At 46.4% G+C, this 19,447-nt stretch overlaps 1 protein-coding gene across 9 annotated transcripts in view; it reads left to right on the top strand.

Moving 5' to 3' along the window:
- The window catches only part of IFT122 (intraflagellar transport 122), a 70,999-nt gene that overhangs the window by 6,886 nt on the left and 44,666 nt on the right, over nt 1-19,447 (top strand). For 8 of the 9 annotated variants that reach the window (XR_014016927.1, XR_014016928.1, XM_081247073.1 and 5 more), the window contains 6 exons: nt 1,303-1,387; nt 5,354-5,432; nt 7,957-8,033; nt 10,172-10,238; nt 11,178-11,324; nt 14,758-14,833. Coding sequence is in view for 7 of the 9 variants with exons in the window: in XM_081247073.1 (XP_081103199.1) it covers nt 1,303-1,387; nt 5,354-5,432; nt 7,957-8,033; nt 10,172-10,238; nt 11,178-11,324; nt 14,758-14,833 (531 nt within the window). In the remaining 2 variants the exon portion in view is untranslated. Of the gene's footprint in view, nt 1-1,302; nt 1,388-5,353; nt 5,433-7,956; nt 8,034-10,171; nt 10,239-11,177; nt 11,325-12,591; nt 12,769-14,757; nt 14,834-19,447 lie in introns of all 9 variants that reach the window. The other variant, XM_081247076.1, reaches the window with a different exon arrangement.

The following is a 19,447-nucleotide window of genomic DNA, read 5'->3' as shown; positions in this document are numbered from 1 at the left end:
CTGAGTTTCCTTTTTAAGTGCTTTTTTTCCTCTGCCTCTTGTAAGTGCTCTGAAATTTGGCCCTTTTTTTAAGATAAAAAAGGCAAGGTGGAAAAACCAGTCATTATTTTTTAATAGGAAAGGAAATGGGCTGTTTAAAACAGGTAGGTAAACTGTCTATCAGATAGGAACCTGTGAACAGTACCTCCTTTGGAGTCATTCATCTTTCCCTTTTTACTTTGAGACACACCCACAAAAGAGTTCAAAATAATTAAAATGCCTTGAAAGTGAGCTGTTGTCAGCTCACGTTTTGTCCCCCTGAAAAATTCAAACAACAGGCCTGAAGGGGCTCCCTCCGTGAGAAGCCAGACAGCCTGACCCCAGCTTTTAGGCACTGGCCTTCCTAAACAATTCCAGATGGATGCTGTCCTATTTTTCATATTTTCAAAGAACGTAAGCTGTCTCTGGAACCTGTCCCAGTGTATAAAAGTAACTTTCAGAGACCTCTTTATGATTGACCTAAAACCCTTTGCATGATCTCCCCTTCCTCCTGCGTAAGTCCGCTTCCTCTTGCTCTGTTGTCTCGAGATATGCAGACGGCCTGATCTCCATTCTGTGCATGGTAGCTACATAATCTGAAAGCCGTGGGTAAATTGTTCAGCAGACTTCTTCTGTCCAGGGTAAACAATCCAAATCCTTTTAGGTATTTCCCATAGGTTATCTTCTCCAACACTGACCGTATCTGGAGGGTTTTGCTTTTATTTCTCAGATGGTGTGTTTTTTAAATCTCCCCATATTTATAGATGTTACACAGCTATAAAATCCTAAATGCACGTTACAGATGGGTTTTATAACACTCCCTACAATATGCAAACCCAGAGTTCAGGTCTGTGACTTCCAACTCTCGGTAGCAAGTATGAAACATGTCTCTGTGATGTTGGTAGTAGGGCAGGGCTAGCACTGGCATTGAATCATGCTCGTGCTGGCTCTATTCGGGAGGGCCTAGCTTGTTTGGTCCTATATCGAAATACATGCAAGGGGAGTGAACTGTGTAGAGAAGTTTCACGGAGTGAACTTTTGTTTCTCGAGCATTAATGGCACACTTCCGGCCATGTAATGGGCAGAATCAGAGCCTCTCCTTCTTGGGTTTCCCAACTTTAAGTCACATTCTTTCTGGTTTCTTGGTTCAGTTTTTACTCGGTGCAAATTTAGAATATTGACAAATGTGTTCTTTTGACAACAAAAATAGCATCAGCAACCTGCAGGGATTCTGACTAATGGATGCCACGCGGGTAATCTGTACTTTTGTCTCTTTTTTGCCAGGTTTACGACACGTCTGATGGCACATTACTTCAGCCCCTAAAGGGACACAAAGATACTGTGTACTGTGTGGCATATGCGAAGGATGGTAAGACGCTGCTTTGGATTTAGTGTCTGTAACGGCCTCACAGCCTCTCATTTCTCTCCTTGGCTGTGCCTTCGTCGTGTTGAGTGGGCTCAAGTACAGCTTGCAGTTTCGGAAGATAGTTAGTCTCTTAGACTTCAGTTCAGTCATTCAATTCAATTCAGTCATTCTAGTATTTATTGAGGCCCATCTGTGTGTCAGGCGTTGTTCTAGCTGCTTGAGATACTTCAGAGAGCAAGACAAAGATCCCTCCCTTATGGGGCTTTTATCTATGTGGGGGGGGTGTGGGGGAAGGAGAGAGAGTACGAGGGAAGGCATACCATAAACGTGGTAAATAAGTAAATTGAACAGTACGGCGGAAGGTGGTAAGCGTTAGGAAGATGAAGAAGTAGGACAGAATAAGGGGGATTGAGAGTGCTGGGTGGGCAGGGCATTGGGTACAGTGTTGAACAGGGTAGTCACGGTGGCTCATTGAGATGGGGACAGGCAAGCAAAGACTTGAAGGTGGCGAGGCGGGGAAATAACGACTGAGCATCTGGAGAAAGAGAGCTCCTCACAGAGGGAAGGGCCATTGCAGAGGCCCTCAGGTGGGGTGTGCCTTCCTGGGGCTGGGACAGAGGGAATCGGTGGGGAGCAGTAGGGGAAGAGGATAGAGAGGTAGCAGGTGTGGGCTGGCTGGATTATGTTGGCTCTCGTAGGACTTTGGCTTTGATTCTCACTGAAAACGGGGAACCACTAAAGAGTTCTGAGCAGAGGAGAAATCTGATGGGATTTATATTTTTAAAGGATCCCTCCAGATGCTGTACTGGGAACGGCCTGCAAGGGCTGAGCGTTGGGCAGAAAGACGAGTGAAGAAGCGTCAGCCACTGGTGATGGCAGCTCAGACCCTGTAGGAGCAGAGGAAGTGGGGAGGAGTGGTCAGAGTCTGGATACAGTTGGAAGGTGGAGCCAGTACGATTGCCTGACAGAACGTGGGGCGTGAAGAAAGGAGTCGGGGGTGGCTCCATGGTTTTTGACCTGAATGACTGAAAGGATGGAGTTGCCCTGCACTGAGATGGGGAAGGCTGCAGGCCGAGAAACTTACAGCAGAAGATCTGGAGTTCAGTTTCAGACGTGTTGAGTTTGAGGAAAGTTGACGCTGTAGGGTGGGGGGGCGGAATTGCTGGAGCAGAGTTGCTGAGTGGGAAGAGGAGAGGGGATCCAGGGCAGAGGTGAGCATGGTGGGAAGTGGAGGGTGTCACTGCAAGTGCTGGCAGCGGGGGCATGTCGTAGTAGGAGTCTTAACAGAATGCTCTCCCGTTCTTTCAGTGAAACAGGAAGCAGCAGCATCTGAGAGTGAGGATAGGGAAGGAGGTGTCCGAGAGTTGAAGAAAAAGGAAAAGAAGTAAAACACCACCTAGTTGAGGGGCTGAGTGAATGGCCCCGGCAGGTATAGTGAGACCCTAGCTACACGAAGGGCCCACCCAAAGCTGGTGATCATGAATTGAAAGTGAGATCAGTGGTGCGATTGTGTCTTTTTCTCCATCACTTTGAGCTGCACAGATACAGGGACAGAGGAGGTGGAGAGTTGGATTTAACCAGAGTGGTAGGTTTACAAGCACCTCTGAAGATGCAGTGAGAGGGCAAGGGCAGAGGATGTATGCAAAGGAATGATTATATACATTGACCTTGAGTAATGAGGGGTGAGCAACCTTGTTGCTGAGTAATGAGGGGTGAGAGGACCACAAGGGGTGAGGGAGGTTCTAGTGGGGTTGAAGGGTCATTGGCGTTAGGGCACCAGGTGGGGTGAGAAAGAGGAGAGCTGATGGTCACACCGGCTGCGTGAAACTGACATTGAGAGTTAAAAGTAAATCCGTGCTACGCACAGCATAGCATCACTGGGAAGAACATGGACTTTGGGATGAGACAGCTCCAACCCGAAAACTTCTGTGAGTCTGAGGCGGTTATTGCCCCTGTCTGAGTCTCGATTTCCTCATGTGTCAAGTGGATATAGGATTAGAGATGGCCCTCTGTGACCACTGCCGAGAAGTCGCAGAATCGCTGGTACAGTGCTTAAATGAACCATGGAGATCATTCAGCCTCCAGGTTTTTAATTTCTTTTAGATGACAGACTTCTTTGAGAATCTGATGAAAGCTATAGACCCCTCTCTAGAAAAATGCACATACTTCATGTATACACACAATTTGGGGCACACAGTGTTAGTCTGATCTAGCCCAATCTCTTCATGTTACACCTACATAAAGATTTAGAGAAGTCACACGACTGGCTGAGGTCATACAGCGAGTTAGTGGCAAAGACAAAGCTAGTTCTTGCCTGGTAGTCAGGAGTGCTATGCCACGGTAGTCATATTTTTTTATGTGCGTGTTTGAGTTTGAGTTCAGAGTAGTACCGTGGGGAGACCTGTGAGGCCTCAGAGTTTATAAGCCTAGGGCGTCTTTGGCTTGCAGCACCATCAAGGCCCTTGAGGATCTTAGAGTGAGACCTGCCATCAGGGGCACTTGTCCGCGTTTTGCAGAGTCCTGCCACACACCTCGTCACGTTTGATCTCCCAGCAGCCCTCTGACGGAGGCAGGGAAGGGATCGCAGCTCCTCTCACGGATCAGAAAACAGGCTTGGAGCGATTACGGGTGACGGTGGCAGAGCTGGGCCTGACCTGGATCCTCTGACTGCAGAGCCCTTGTTCTTTCTGGTGTATCATGCTGCCCCCCGTGACACTCATGTAATGATAAGGAAGTCTTTTCCCCTTGGATCTAGAAGTGAGGATACACTGAATTCGGTTTTGCTCTTTAAAAAATGATGATTTTGCTTGTTTCCGATTTCCCCCTTAAATTTAATAAGTATTTAATGAGCAACTATGATACAAAGGTGTATTAAGAACTAGTTTTTCTTCAAGGAAAGCAATACAAGGCAATGTAAGGAAATAATAATAATAGCTACTTTTGTTTAGCATTGATTCTAGGCCAGGCACAGACCTAAGCACTTTAATCTCATTTAATCTTCACAACAACTATGAGGTAAATACTGTTGTTGCGTCCACTTTTCAAATGAGGAAATGAAGGCCTAGAGATGTTCAGTAGCTTGTTCCTGGTCCTGCAGCTGGTGGGTGACGTCACTGGGAATTCCAGCTCCGACTCTGAGCCCTTAGCCCACACTCTTCATCACCTGCTGCCTGCCAGTGTAAGGGAGCAGTGACAGAAATAAGAAATAAGAGCAGCTTCTATTATTTCGTATTTGCAGTTTTGTCACATGGCCCAAGCAGTGTGAAAATGAGAATCTCATCTGTCACTCTTGGTTAAAGCCTTTCTTTGGGATAGAGAGCAGGATCTTACCGTGGCCCCGAAGCCCCTAGAGATCCCTCCCCCACCCACCTCACCCTTTGCCCTTGATGTTCCATGCTGGCTGCCTCTTAGCTCCTCACACGTGCAGGTTTTTCCTGCCTCAGGGCCTTTGCACATCTGTTTGACCCATATGGATGGGTCTCTCTCCTCTCGTTGCACCTGGCTAAGCTTTGCTCAACCTTTAGGTCTCAATGAAAGTTACCATTCTCACAGAAACCTCCCTCACCAAAATTGGGTCCCCAGCTATTCTCTTTCGTAGGGCCTGCTTTTTTTTCTCACCACGTCATATTTGAATTGGATTAATTTAATTTAATGCCTACTTTTCCCACCAGACAAACTCTATGAAGGTAGGCAGCGTGTATGTTTTAATCACTACTTGATTCTGAGCACAGAACATGATGCTGGCATGTGATAGGCCCTCAGTACATCTTTGTTAGTGCCACACGGAGCAGGATATGAGCTCAAACTTGCTGACTCCAAAGTACTGCCACTCAGTACAGATAAGAAGAAGGGGTAGAGAAGCAGCTGACACTTACTAGGGACCTTAAAGAAGTCGTTTTCTAAGAAATACTCTGCAAAATGCTGGCCTAAATGAATGTGAAAATTTATTCTTTTTAAAAACACTTTTAGGCAAGCGCTTTGCTTCTGGATCAGCTGACAAAAGTGTTATTATCTGGACGTCAAAATTGGAAGGCATTCTGAAGTACACGTAAGTAACCGTTTAGGTGTACGGTATTATTAGTTTGCCTCTTACTGAGCTACTGTAGCAAAAGCCCCTTAGCAAAGCTATCAGGGAGGACTTTTTTCTCTGCAGTTGAACTTCAAGTGAAGTTGTGGGGCTGTGCGCTGGGAAGGTTGGGGAATGAGTAAGTGAGGGAACAGTTCCTGAGCACTGCTGGCTTGGCCAGCACTGGGCCAGGTGTTTTCGTGTAGCCCAGTTTAGTTAATCTGATATCATACATTCCACCCCACCCCGACCTGTCCTTTTTCAAGAGCCTCACATCCAGCCACCGTTGACACCCTGAGACTTGGGGTCAGTGTGCTCCAGGCCCCTCTCAGTTCAGAGGCTCTCCTCCTGTTCTTCCCGTCCCTCCGCCTGGTTAACCCCTACTCACTCTGCACATCTCAGATGTTGCTTCTTCTGTGAAGCCTTTCCTGCCCCTGGAGCCTTGATTGGGTCTCCTACATGGCGCTTCTCACAGCTGTAGTTTTTTTTTTCTTTTGGCCGTAATGTGCGGCATGTGGGATCTTAGTTCCCCGACCAAGGACTGAACCTGTACCCTGAGCAGTGAGAGCATGGAGTCTTAACCACTGGACAGCCAGGGAAGTCCCTCACAGCTGTAGTTTTACACTTATTCTGGTGGCTGATTGACATCTCCCATCAGCCTGTAAGCTCCATGAGGACAGACACTGCATCTGTTTTGCTCATGCTGTGTCACTGGTGCCTAGTGCAATGCCTGGCCTGTAGTAGGTACTCAACAAATGATCGTTTTTCTTTTTTTTAATTAATTAATTAATTATTTAATTAATTAATTTTGGCTGTGTTGCGTCTTCGTTTCTGTACGAGGGCTTTCTCTACTTGCGGCAAGTGGGGGCCACTCTTCATTGCAGTGCGCGGGCCTCCCACTGTCGCGGCCTCTCTTGTTGCGGAGCACAGGCTCCAGACGCACAGGCTCAGTAATTGTGGCTCACGGGCCTAGTTGCTCCGCGGCATGTGGGATCTTCCCAGACCAGGTCTCGAACCTGTGTCCCCTGCATTGGCAGGCAGATTCTCAGCCACTGTACCACCAGGGAAGCCCGTTTTTCTTTTTAATTGTGGTAAAATACACATAACATATCATCCTAAGCATTTTTAAGTGTAGAGTTCGGTAGTGCTAAGTACATCCATGTTGTTGTGCAGCCCGTCTCCAGGGCTATTTTTCATCTTGCAAAACAGAAGCTCCATCCCCATTAAGCAACCACTTCCATTCCCCCTCCCCCAGCCCTAGGCACCACCATTCTACTTTCTGTCTCTATGAATTTGACTACTCTGGGTACCTTATATAAGTGGAATCCTGTGGTGTTTGTCCTTTTGTAACTGGTTTATTTCACTGAGCATAATGTCCTCAAGGTTCCTGTGTCAGAATTCCCTTACGTTTTAATGCTGAATAATATTCTGGAGTACGTACAGAGCATATTTTGTTTATCCATTCATCTGTTGTCGACGGACATTTGGATTACTTCCACCTCTTGGCTATTCAGAACAATGCTGCTGTGAACACCGATGTATAAATCAACAAATCAACATTTGAATGAATGAATAAATGAATGAATAAATGAGGTTGTAAGTAAAGTATTACCCAGAAGTGGAGGAATAAAACTCAGGTTGAGGGACTTCCCTGGTGGCACAGTGGTTAAGAATCTACCTGCCTATTCAGGGGACATGGGTTCGAGCCCTGGTCCGGGAAGATCCCACATGCCGCAGAGCAACTAAGCCCGTGTGCCACAACTACTGAGCCTGCACTCCAGAGCCCATGAGCCACAACTGCTGAGCCCACGTGCCACAACTACTGAAGCCTGTACGCATAGAGCCCGTGCTCCACAACAAGAGAAGCCACTGTGATGAGAAGCCCGTGCACCGCAACAAAGAGTAGCCCCCGCTCACTGCAACTAGAGAAAGCCCGCGTGCAGCAACGAAGACCCAATGCAGCCAAAAATAAAAATTAATTAATTAATTAATTAAAAACAAAAAGCAAAAAAACAACTCAGGCTGAGACGCCCCTTGTGGTACATGACTCACTCAGCTTTCATTGTAATCTCAGATGTTTCCAGATATTGGTCTAGTATTTTCATTGTACCTCCATCCTGTATTAATGAATGTATTTCCAGGCCTCCACAAAGCAATAAGTGTTATGGCCCTTAATATGGCACTTCTTATGCACCTGGCACTAGGCGAGGTGTTTTACATCATTCTCTTACCAGCTGGCACACCAGCGGTGTGCAGCACGCTAGTCTTGGAGGAGGTGGCACTTAAGCTAGGCCAGTCTGGTGGGTGGGTAATGTTTGAGAGAGGAAGATGGTGGGGGGTAGCTCAGGAGGGGAGAACTCATCCCTGTGCTTTTAATTGGTCACTTGCATCAGAGTTCACGGTGCAGAGTCAGAGAGGCTGTGGACCCATCATTAAAGTCTTGATCTGTAGCCACTGAAGCATTTGTGGTTTGCTGCATAATCATCTAAACTTGTTTACTTCCCAGGCACAATGATTCTATCCAGTGTGTCTCCTACAACCCTGTTACCCACCAGCTGGCGTCCTGTTCCTCCAGTGACTTTGGTAGGTTCTGATCCCCAGTGTCTTGTCTGGGAATAACTGAAAATTGGCAGAAAGTGCTGAAATCTATCCGGAATGTGGTGGTTTTGTCCTGAGAGAGTTAATGCCGTTCTCCCCCCCTTTAATGGCTGAAGGGAGGCTGGCACTTGTTCTTTAAGTTGTGTAGAATCCAAGAGAGTGAGTGATGGCCCTGAGTCTGGTAAGAAGTCTGCGAGACAGCAAGAAGGGCCCTGGGAGGGAGATGGTCAGGGGTGGGAGAGCACAGGCGTTACGTTGGTGTTGCCACCTCTGGGAAGCCTTCCCCACCTCACCCTGGCAGGGACAGTTCAGTTGTCCCCACCTCCGGGTCCCCCAGTGTCCGTGTACGTGTGGAAAGCTTCGCTGTGCTTCTTGTGCAGCGTGTCCCCATTAGTTGTTCAGTGGCTGTGGCTGTCCTCCCTGAGGGGCTGAATGCCCCGAGGAGTTCACCCACCCCACACACGGCACTGGTGTGGTCCTGGCGCAGAGGAGAAGCAGTGAGACGTCAGCGAAGAGGCAGGAACGCGAGCAGAGGCTTGCATGTTCTCTTTTCAAGGTCGATTCTGGCTTACAGCTCAGAAGTTCCGTCTTCCTTGCTAAGAGATAGTGGTTACAACAGAACAGCCATTGTTGAAGTCAAGGAGTGAGAGATCTAATCCCTTTGTTTCCCTCCTGACCTAAGATGAATGCATCCCCAGTCCATCCACTGATAGAGTTCTGAGGTTCCAAAGAGAGGCTGTAATTGAAAGCACGTTGTATAAATAAAAGGGGAAGGGACTGTCATTCATTAAAAAGTTAGCATTTTCTCCATGTGCGGCATTGGTCTGGGTGCTTACTTTTGGGGTGAAAAAGACAAAATAGAATTCCTGCCCTCAAAGAGCTTGTGGTCGGGGGCAGGTAGGGAGGAAGAATTTGTAAAAATATACTATTAAGGAATAATATTTGTTGAGTGTTTGTGATACGCTAGGCACTGTGCTGAGAGTTGAAACAAATTCCTGTGTGAGCTCTGTGACGACCCCAAGGTCAGGTATTATTCTCATCCCCACTCCACTGAGGCACAGAACTTGGGCTTAGAGCAGTCCAGTGACTCGCTTGAGGTCACCCAGCAGGTAAGGGATGGACCCAGGGCTTGGACCTAGGCCGTGTGATTGCATCTAGAGTCTGCTCTGGTCAGCGCTGCCTCACGGGGCCTGGAGGGTGTGGTTTCCTCCAGCTGGAGGCTCTGAGGGGGCCTTGGTGGACCACAGGTAAGGTGTGCATAGGCTGAAATGCCAGGGGAGGCATTCTGGGCAGAGGAGAGGGTAAGCACATTGTTTGATGTTGCACCTTGCTGTGTAAATGCGTTTCTGCCCTAGGGTTACCTCCTTGGCCGTGCTTTATGGCTCAGGCAAAGAGTAGAATTTGCTTATGTTGCCTAGACCTACACCTGTTGTGGGCCACTGAGTCACCAGCAGGAGGGAGCAAGCCGAAGGTGACCAGTGTGCCAGGGACATGGCACAGCCCAGATAGGGTCAGGAGAGACTGGATTCTCAGAAAGCGTCATTCATTACTTTGAATGCTAAGTTGTACTCTGGTTGCAGTGTAATAATTATGAACAGTGAAACGTCATTTCTTTGACTTAAACTCCTGAAAAGTTGGCTATCAATTCACCAATATATCTTCCTCTCTTTGTTCTTTTGAAATAATTATAGATTCACAGTAAGTTGCAAAGATAGTTGAGAGGTCTTATGTACCCTTCTTCCTGTTTCCCCAGTGGATACATCTTATGTAACTGTTGTACGGTATCAAAAATCAAGAGATGGGGCCTGGCACAATGTGTGTATATAGTTCTGTCATTTCATCCCCTGTGTAGATTACCATCACCACAAAGATACTCCTTTACCCTCATCTCCCCCATCTCCTGTTATCACTAACCCCTTGTACCTGGTAACCATTCATCTGTTCCCCATCTTTATATAAGATGGAATCATATAGCATATGACCTTTTGAGACTGGCTTTTTAAACTCGGCATAAAACCCTGGAGATCCATCTAAATTGTAGTATGTATCAATAGTTTGTTCCTTTTTGTTGCTGAGTAATGTTCCAACCAATCTCTCTTCTTTTATATTATTTTGTGTTGAAGGCTTATGGTCTCCTGAACAGAAGTCTGTCTCTAAGCACAAATCTAGCAGCAAGATCACCTGCTGCAGGTAAGTTAAGGGCAACTCTGAAGGCAGTTTTTTGTTCCCCGCTCTTCAAACAGACCCTCAAAGTCTGGTTAGTTCACACAGTAGAGAAGGTCTTGTGCTACCTAGTTGGTTTGGGCCCCATGTTTCCTCTTCTCTTCTCTCGTGGTCTCCTTGATGGGAAGAACCTGTGCTTTTGATCGGCAAGCAAAAGAGAACTGCAGGTTGCTTTTGTGCAGTTGTCTAGCAGCAGGCCTCCCCAGCCTCAAACCGTGCTCAGGGGAGGCTCTGGGGACCTGAGGCTGTCCTGGTCCAGGCAGCACATGCGCTGGAGAAAGCTCGGGCTTTGATATTAGATCTGGATTCGAATCCACATTCAGTGGCTGTCAGGCTCTTTGACCTCAGGAGGTTTCTTATTTGACAAACAGGGATTAAGATGCTGACTTGATGGGGCTGTTGTGAAATGCACACGAGCTAATGAGTTTACAGCAAGCAGCGCGGTGCCTGCACACGGTAGACGCTCTCAGATGGTGGCGGGTCTTGCTGCGCAGCTTCTGAGTGTAGCCTTTTTTCCATTCAGCATTTGTTAGGCACCTGTTCTAGAGGCTAGCAACAACCAAGACGCAGATTCTGTTCTTCAGGTGCACTGGAAGTGGGAGGAGGTTGAAATGGCGAGCAGGGAATGGAGGCTGACCCCGCAGTGCAGGCAAAGCTGAGGGCCGTTGTGGCAGTGCAGACAGAGACTGTGGGCACCAAGAAGGTGCTCCCGCCTTCACATCTCACCCTCCACTCCGGGAAGAGATGGGACTCTCAGTTTGGCCCTCTGATTTTTACATCAGGGTCAGGATGAGTCCAGCCATTGCTGCCTCATCAGATTGTTTCAATCAAGGTATCATCTGCACAGCTTTGACTTTCTGTGTGTTCCTTTCCCCTCCCCATGCCCTTTGTTGGTTGTTTGAACAGCTGGACAAATGACGGTCAGTACCTGGCTCTGGGGATGTTCAACGGGATCATCAGCATACGGAACAGAAACGGGGAGGAGAAGGTGAAGATTGAGCGGCCAGGGGGCTCCCTCTCCCCCCTGTGGTCCATCTGCTGGAACCCTTCAAGGTGACCACACAGTTTTCCTCCTCCTAGGCCAGAAACTCTGTGGAGAAGGCCTTCCTCAGCGGGCTGAGTTCTTTCCTCCTGAGGGCTCCGTGATTCAGAGGCTTCTCACCCCATGTGACTGATCTGTTTTGGAACCTATTCCATGTGAATGGAATTTTTAAAGAGCCCATCTTGAGTTTTGGAATGAATCCCAGAAATTGAGCTGAGCAGATGAGCTATCTAGACCAGCTCAGTGTGTGTGTGCGTGAGAGAGAGAGGGAGAGAGATCATGTACGCATGTGACACAGGAGAGCCATTTCCTTAGGAATCAATAGCTCACCTCTCTGCTGTGGCTTTATTTTGGTCTTTTCCGCCTTTCAGTTCTTCCCTCCAAGTCTGAGCAGAAGATGTGCTTTTTCATGAGCCTTTTTTACTTTTTCATGAGCCTATTTTGCTGCCCTTGTCAAAAAAACATCAAAATTGGGCTTCCCTGGTGGCGCAGTGGTTGAGAGTCCGCCTGCCGATGCAGGGGACACGGGTTCGTGCGCTGGTCCGGGAAGATCCCACATGCCGCGCGGAGCGGCTGGACCCGTGAGCCATGGCCGCTGAGCCTGCGCGTCTGGAGCCTGTGCTCCGCAACGGGAGAGGCCACAGCGGTGAGAGGCCCGCGTACTGCAAAAAAAAAAAAAAAAAAAAAAAAAAAAACATCAAAATTAAGTATAAATGTCCCCAAAGCCTATAGTTCCACAAACAGTTGGCATCTACCTTCTCTAACCTTACACACGTCTTCCTTACTGTGCTCATGTGACTTTGACGGTGGACTAATAGCTTTACATCCTCTTTGTATAATTCTGTAATATTATTAAACCACCAATATCCCCCACAGAGTCCTCTGAAGGTAAAGAACTTAATGTTTACCAGCCCAATGTCATTTTACAGGTGGTGCCTACTTGATTTAGAAGGTAGTTTAATTTCATTGCTTTTCTTACATCAGATTATTATGCTTCTTCCTGAATAATTTTGTCCAGCCCAGGGCTGTACCATGTATGTCTAATGCCTTCAGAGGCCATTAGCCTACCCCAGAGTTCCTGCTGTTTGATTTTTGTGGCCACAGATGACTTTGTGGCTTCAGGGTACCATTTTTAATTCATGAGAAGCAGGACACCCAGTGTACCTGGTTGCTGTCCTTTTCCGGGTGGGGTTCAGGGGCTCCTTGACAGGTTTTGAAATTACAGCTTTAGTGTAGTTCTAGGCAATGTGATTGTGAACAGCCACTTACTGTCTGCAGCCGATGGGAGAGTTTCTGGATGAACAGAGAGAACGAGGATGCCGAGGAAGTCATTGTCAACAGATATTTTCGGGAAATCCCTTCCACTCTGAAGTCAGCAGTGTACAGTAGTCAGGGTAGTGAGGCAGAGGAGGAAGAGCCAGAGGAAGAGGATGACCGTCCCAGGGACGACAGCTTGTGAGTGTGTCCCGAGGAGCGAGAACTCTCCTTGGAAGGGTCTAGCCCCCAGCGTAGACCTGCTGGGGCAGGTGCTGCTCCGAAGCTCCTTTCTAAAAGGGACCGGGGGCGGGGGTGTTGCTGGTGAAGGCTCCTCCAGCAGGGGGGATACTTCCTCAAAACTTGTGAGTTATAAAATTCTTCTTTGAGAGACTTTAGGAAATACTGAGAAGTCTAAGGGAGAAAGTTTGACTTTTCTATAAAACCCCATCCCCTGAAGAAACCACTGTGAGCATTTTAGTGTATTTCCCCTCAGGCTTTTAGTGTATTCATATAATGAACCAAATCATATCCTACTTCCTTTTTTTCCACTTAACATCATAGAGTGAACTCTTTCCAGTAATATTAGAGGTCCTTTGAGAAACATGATTTTTAGTGCCTGCCTCATGTGCCCTTGGCATGGCCGCCCAGGAGTTCAGTGAACACTTCCTCTCTTACTGGACACTTTCTCAGCCTGTTTCCACGCCGCACCTCACCTTGTATTTGCCAGGACACGTATCAGAGAGGAGACCCCCATCTTACCCACAGTCCTCATGCCAAATCCTCGCTGTCCAGCCGTCCTTCCTTCTCTCAGTCGAGGTTACCTGTAGGGAAAACACTGCAGGCTGGAGTGCGGGAGCCAGGATATTCTGATTGGGCAAAAGTGATCGAGCTTAGGACTTTTCAAACTGTGTTCTGTGGTGCCTGGGTTTCCTTGGAAAAAGAAGGTGGGAGGTGGGGGACAAGGAAGGGAGGAAAGGGTGGGTTTCAGGTCCCTATCTGTGCTTCAGCCAGAGCAGACCCTTTAATTGTGAGCACAAGTGTTTGTTTTGGTAAGGAGTCCCACTGCCAGGAGGAAAAAAGGGGAAAAGAAGGTTGAAAACCACCCATCCAGCTTGTGGGGCTGAACCTGGCCCAGAGCTGTATGTGGTCTCCCCAAGAGGGCTCACTGTAGCCTGGGCCTCTGGATGTGTTTGGATTTCAGTGCCATTCACAGAAAGTTCACCTGTGGGTCTGCTCCATCCCTCTCCATCTTTGTCTTTTTTCCCTTAGTTACGAATTAGTGCTGTTTTGCCACTCTTGGCTGGGTTTTGCAGATAGGGCTGCACCATGCTTTGCCTGCATATCTCATGGTGCTGCCAGATGACCACAAGGCCCTGGGCTCAAAAAGCTGGAATTAGTAAACAAAGAGGAGGCAACATTAGGTGGGTTAAGACCAGAACTCGAGGGCTGGGAACGTCTGTCTCTTGAAATAGATTCCTGAGTAGCCTGATCCCCAGCCTTAGCTGAGGAGGTTTCTCCTGTGCTGGTCCTACAGCCCCAGTTCCCAGACACTGATCCTGATAGGCACTCAGTTTCAAAGACAGTTGTTGGTCTTTTTTTTTTTTTTTAATTAGATCCAGTGAACCTTTTCATCTGCAAAAACCCCAACTGTGAGAGAACCTAGTTTTAGGTGTTAGTTTCCCTCTTGAGGAGAGGCAAGCCAAGTTCCCCTCTGTCCATTAAAAAAATCAGATGATCCATGCCTTCCCAGTGCAGAAGACATATCTCTCCACCATCTGCCCATGTTTTATAGTGTGTAAGAGAGAAGCACTCTTGGATCCGCAACCTTGCTGTTCCTTAGCTTTGCTCCTAGGAAACTGAAGTGAGAGGTTTCACCTCTTCATTATGGCAGTGTCTTGGCACCACGAGCACCTGAGTGGTAGGGCATTCAGTGAAATAACAGATCCCAGGAGGGCTGAATCTCACCTGGTCCCTTCCCATTGGACTGATTGATGGGTAGGCCCACATTACAACTTTTGGCCTCTGTACTCTTGTCCAACATTTGGCAACCTGACAGCCTGGCCAGGGCTTTCTTTTTCCTGTTGTTTGTTAAACTCTCAGGCTACACTGAGATGTAGATGCTGATGAGGGCTACACTCCTGAGCAGGCCATGGCCCCACGTAACCTTTTTTGTCTTCTGTTGATTAGAGAGGAACATAATGACATCCTGGCTGTAGCTGATTGGGGACAGAAACTTTCCTTCTACCAGCTGAGTGGAAAACAGGTATGTAGCTCTGTACAAGCCCGATGGGAGAAACAGTTTCGGTCATGCCTGTTTTAGTGTATTTTCATGTTTGGAGATTGTATTAATAATAATTGTACATTATTTTTGTTAGCTCCTGTTTATTGAGCATCTACTGTGATACCAGCTTCGGTGCTCAGTGCTATGCATACTTCATCTCATTTAATTCTTACAAAACCTTTTGAAGTAGGTACTTTGATCAACTTTTCAGAAACGAGTAGATAATACTTAGAGCAGTGAAATAAATATTATGTCCAAGGTCTCGCACTGCTAGTAAATGATGGCACCTGGGATTGAAACGCAGCTTGGTCTGTAAAGTCTTGGTTCTAGTCATGACCCTACCTTCCTGTATTTGATTTATTCACCTTGTGAACAGTTATGAGCAGCCGCTAGGCCAGCCCTTCACCTATTAGGAGCTGCTGACATAGTGCTGTGTAAGTCAGTGCCTCTGCTCTGCGAGAGCTCACAGGCTGGTGGGGATAGCCAGCAGTCCTCGTGCAGTGTGATCCGTGGCATGAGAGAGAATTGTACAGATAGACAGCTATAGGGACACAAAAAAAGATGGCAGCACTGCTTGGTGGAGACCGGAGAGTTTGTAGAGGTGAGCTTTGAGCAGGACAAGCAGGAGTTCGCTAGGCGGAGGGCAGTGGGAATGGTGTTTCAGGCAGAGGAAGTAGCATCTGCAAAGGCAGGGAGGAATGAAAATATGTGACAGTTCCAGCGACACTGATTGTTCAGGGTGACTGGATCCCCAGACTTGTGGACAAAGATGGAGCTAGAAAGGAAGATGGGGGACATGATTGTAAAGGACCTGACTAGTGAGAATAAGGAGTTTGAACATCATCTACTGTAAGTATTCAGGAGCCATAGATCCAGGTAGGGAGTGGCCTGGTCAGATTCCCATTTCAGAAGATTTCCTTGTTTCTGTGGAGGATGGATTAAGATAGAGAGAGCCTGGTAGTAGGAAAATCTGTTAGTAGGCAGAAGACACTGAGGATTAGAGTGAAGGTAGTGGGGGTGGCTTGAACTGCATACAAGCAGGTGAGAATTACAGCCTGTTCAATGGAGCTTTTGTTTAACAACATCCTTACTCCTCAAAAAATGTCATGCTAGGAGGGAAAGGTATCAGGTATGTGTGGCCTACCTTTGGGGCCATTTCTTCTACCTCATCTTACTGTTGGTCATTTCTTTTGTAATTAAGTAAAGAAAAAATAAGGAGTGTTTTCTCAGTTTCCCATGGCTGATTTCCCCAAACCCTCATTTTTATCATCTTGCATCTAGCCCTGGCCCTATCTATTCCTCCACTTAATGTGTGTACATCATCATTCAACAAATATTTATTGCATATCTACTGTGTAGTGGACATCGGGTGTGGGTATTGGAAGTTCATGGGAACAAAAATCCACACTACACAGGGAAGGAATGGGGTCTCATTGCTATAGTGACCACAAAGAAGAGCTCAACGTGGGGGCCAGGCCATGGGAGGTATCTTGCATGTATGCAGCTCCAGAGCTCATGTTGTGGCCCTGAGTTTTGAATGATAAGCAACCTCACTCTGCTGAGATAACTTGTTTGGGACAGTAAAATTGTTTCCTCAGTGGGTAAGTGTCTTCTAAATCTGGGAAGATTTAGAATTAAATATACGGTGATGAAGTAGATCAAATCTATACTTTTGTGTTAGGCTTAGGTATAATGTGTACTTTTGGCATTTTAAGTGTTTGTAATGTTTAAGGGGATATGGCTTAATAATGACAATAGCTAACATTTATTGAGTTTCAGGCATTGTATAAACTCTTTATAAGGTTAATTCTTTTCATCTTTATAACAACTCTATGAGGTAGATACTATTATCACCGCTTTACATCTAAGAAAATTGAGGCACAGAGAGGTTCAGTAATTGCCCAAAGACACACAGTTTAGTTAGTGGTCAAGCCTGGATTGGAACCCAGGCAGACTGGTACTAGAATCCCTATTAGAATCTCTATCAGATTTGTCTTATGATGACCATTTAAAAGACATAATCTAGTAATCAATTTTATTCTTCCAATTTTTTTTTGGCCATGCTGCACAGCTTGCAGGATCTTAGTTCCCCGAGCAGGGATTGAACCCAGGCCCATGGCAGTGGAAGCGAACTCCCTTATTCTTCAAATTTTAAATTGAAAGATAAAAGACATTTTTATTAAGTACCTAAGCAATATTGGAATGTTAAAGAGATTTATTATATTTTCTGGCTTGGGATTGTGGGGGAGGTCACTGAGCTTCTTGATTCTGTACATCTATGTCTTTATTATTTCACCAAATATAGAAAATTTTTTGGTTATTATTTCTTCAAATAACTTTTCTTCCCCATTCTCTCCTGTCCTTCTGGGATTCCAGTTATACATGTTAGACCTTTTGATATTGTTCTCCAGGTCACGGAGGTCCTGTTCATTTTTTAAATCTTTTTTTTCTCCTCTGATCTTGAGATTGGAGGATTTCTGTTTCTCAGTCTTCAGCTTCACTGACTCTTCTGTCATCTGTAATATTTCTCTTAAGCCCATCCAGTGAATTTTTGTTTCAGTTATTGTATTTTTCAGCTCTAGAATTTCTATTTAGCTCTTCTTTCGTATGTGTTCATTCATTACAAGTATATTTTCCTTTATATTCTTGACCATAGTTATAATGGCTTTTTTTTTCGCTGTGCCACATGGCATGCGGGATATTTGTTCCCTGACCAAGGATCGAACCTGTGCCTCCTCCTGCAGTGGAAGCTCGGAGCCCTAACCACTGGACCGCCAGGGAATTCCCTAAAATAGCTATTTTTAAATTCTCATCTGCTAATTCTAAATTCTGAATCATCTTGGGGTCAGTCTCTATTGATTGTCTTTTCTCTTGAATATGGTTCACACTTTTCTGCTTTTTGGAATTTTGGGTTATGTTCTGAACATTGTGAATGATACAGCATAGGGAACATCTGTCATGTTCCTCTTAAGATTATTGTGTAGTTTTTTTTTTTTTTTTCCCTTAAGCAGGTAGTTAACTTTGCTGGACTCAACATTTAAATTGTACCTTTCCTATGTGGGCAGCAGCTGGAGTCTCTGTTCAGCTCTTCAGCCTTTGCTAGGCTGCTTGGCATCTGCCCCACACGTGGCGTGTGTAGTTCAAGGGGCTCCTGATATTCAGCAGTGTATGTGCAGGATTGGGGCTCCCCCTCTGCATCTGTCTCTTTTCTGGGATTTCCCACCTCAATTGCAAGCCGCTGTGGTTGCTCCAAGTTCTGTGCTTATCCATCAGGTCACTGACAGTGCCTGCCCTCAGGCAAAAAGCCATTAAAAAAATGAGAAACTCACCTAACGCCATTCCCTTCTTCCAGATGCATTTGTGTCTTACGTCTCTTTCTGCTTCTGGTTGCTCTCCAGTGCCTCCAGGCGGTTGTAGTTTATAGTTGGTCCAGAGTTTACAGTTATTTGTTACCTGTAGGAGAGTTGGTCCAGTGGCAACTAGTGAGCATTACCAGAAGCTGCAAGCCTTCCGTGCCATGACTCATATGATTTTTTAGTTTTCTCATTAGAGCTACTATCATTATGTAAGTATGAGGGGCACTTTTGGTTATTAGGCATTTGAAATTCTTAAAAAGGAAAATTGAGTATATTAAGTTAATAATTGCAGTTTAAATTAGTTTAAGGGAATTAGCTAAGTTGTAAATGAGACTAAGGGATTTTATGGTCTGTTCAAAATTGAATTCCGTAAAGTTTAATGAAAGACTCCTTTTCAGTTGGTTGCTTATTTTTTAAATTTTTATTATTTATTTATTTATTTATTTATTTATTTATTTATTTATTTATATTTTTGGCTGCGTTGGGCCTTTGTTGCTGGGCGCGTGCTTTTCTCTAGTTGCGGCGAGTGGGGGCTACTCTTCCTTTGGTGCATGGGCTTCTCATCGCGGTGGCTTCCCCTGTTGCAGAGCACGGGCTCCAGGCATGCGGACTTCAGTAGTTGTGGCACGTGGGCACAGCAGTTGTGGCTCGCAGGCTCCAGAGCTCAGGCTCAGCAGTCGTGGTGCACGGGCCTAGCTGCTCCGCGGCATGTGGGATCCTCCCAGAGCAGGGCTCGAATCCGTGTCCCCTGCATTGGCAGGCAGATTCCTAACCACTGCGCCACCAGGGACGCCCTGGTTGCTTATTTTTACTAGGTTTATAAATAGGAAAATATTTGTAAGTTGAACAAAACTTAAGGAGAAACCAGGATTTTAGAGTTATTTCTATAATAAAGTGATTATTAGTTTAATAATGGTAATAAAAAATAGTCTTTTGTCACAGAAGGCACACTCAGGGGCAGCAAAGGACCCAGGTGACAGTGAGGAGCGTGGGCTTTAGTGGGGAGACGTCAGGTTAAATGTGCAACTACAGAGCAGTGAGAGAAGTGCTGTGGGAGAGGCCAGCACAGGGAGATGGATCTTAATTAGACCTTGGGTGGGCAGGGAGACTGGGGGATGCCTCCTGGAGGAGATGACACCTGGCAGAGAAGAAGAGGGAAAGGGCACTCTTGGCCAGGGCTGGGGTGGTGTGGAGAATGGCACCTGTGTCATCACGGAGGATTGAAAGAGCATGGGCCACT

This window comes from Mesoplodon bidens, assembly GCF_964165515.1.
Source record: "Mesoplodon bidens genome assembly, chromosome: 10".
NCBI classification, from domain to species: domain Eukaryota; kingdom Metazoa; phylum Chordata; class Mammalia; order Artiodactyla; family Ziphiidae; genus Mesoplodon; species Mesoplodon bidens.
This window is presented reverse-complemented; position numbering and strand designations above follow the sequence as displayed.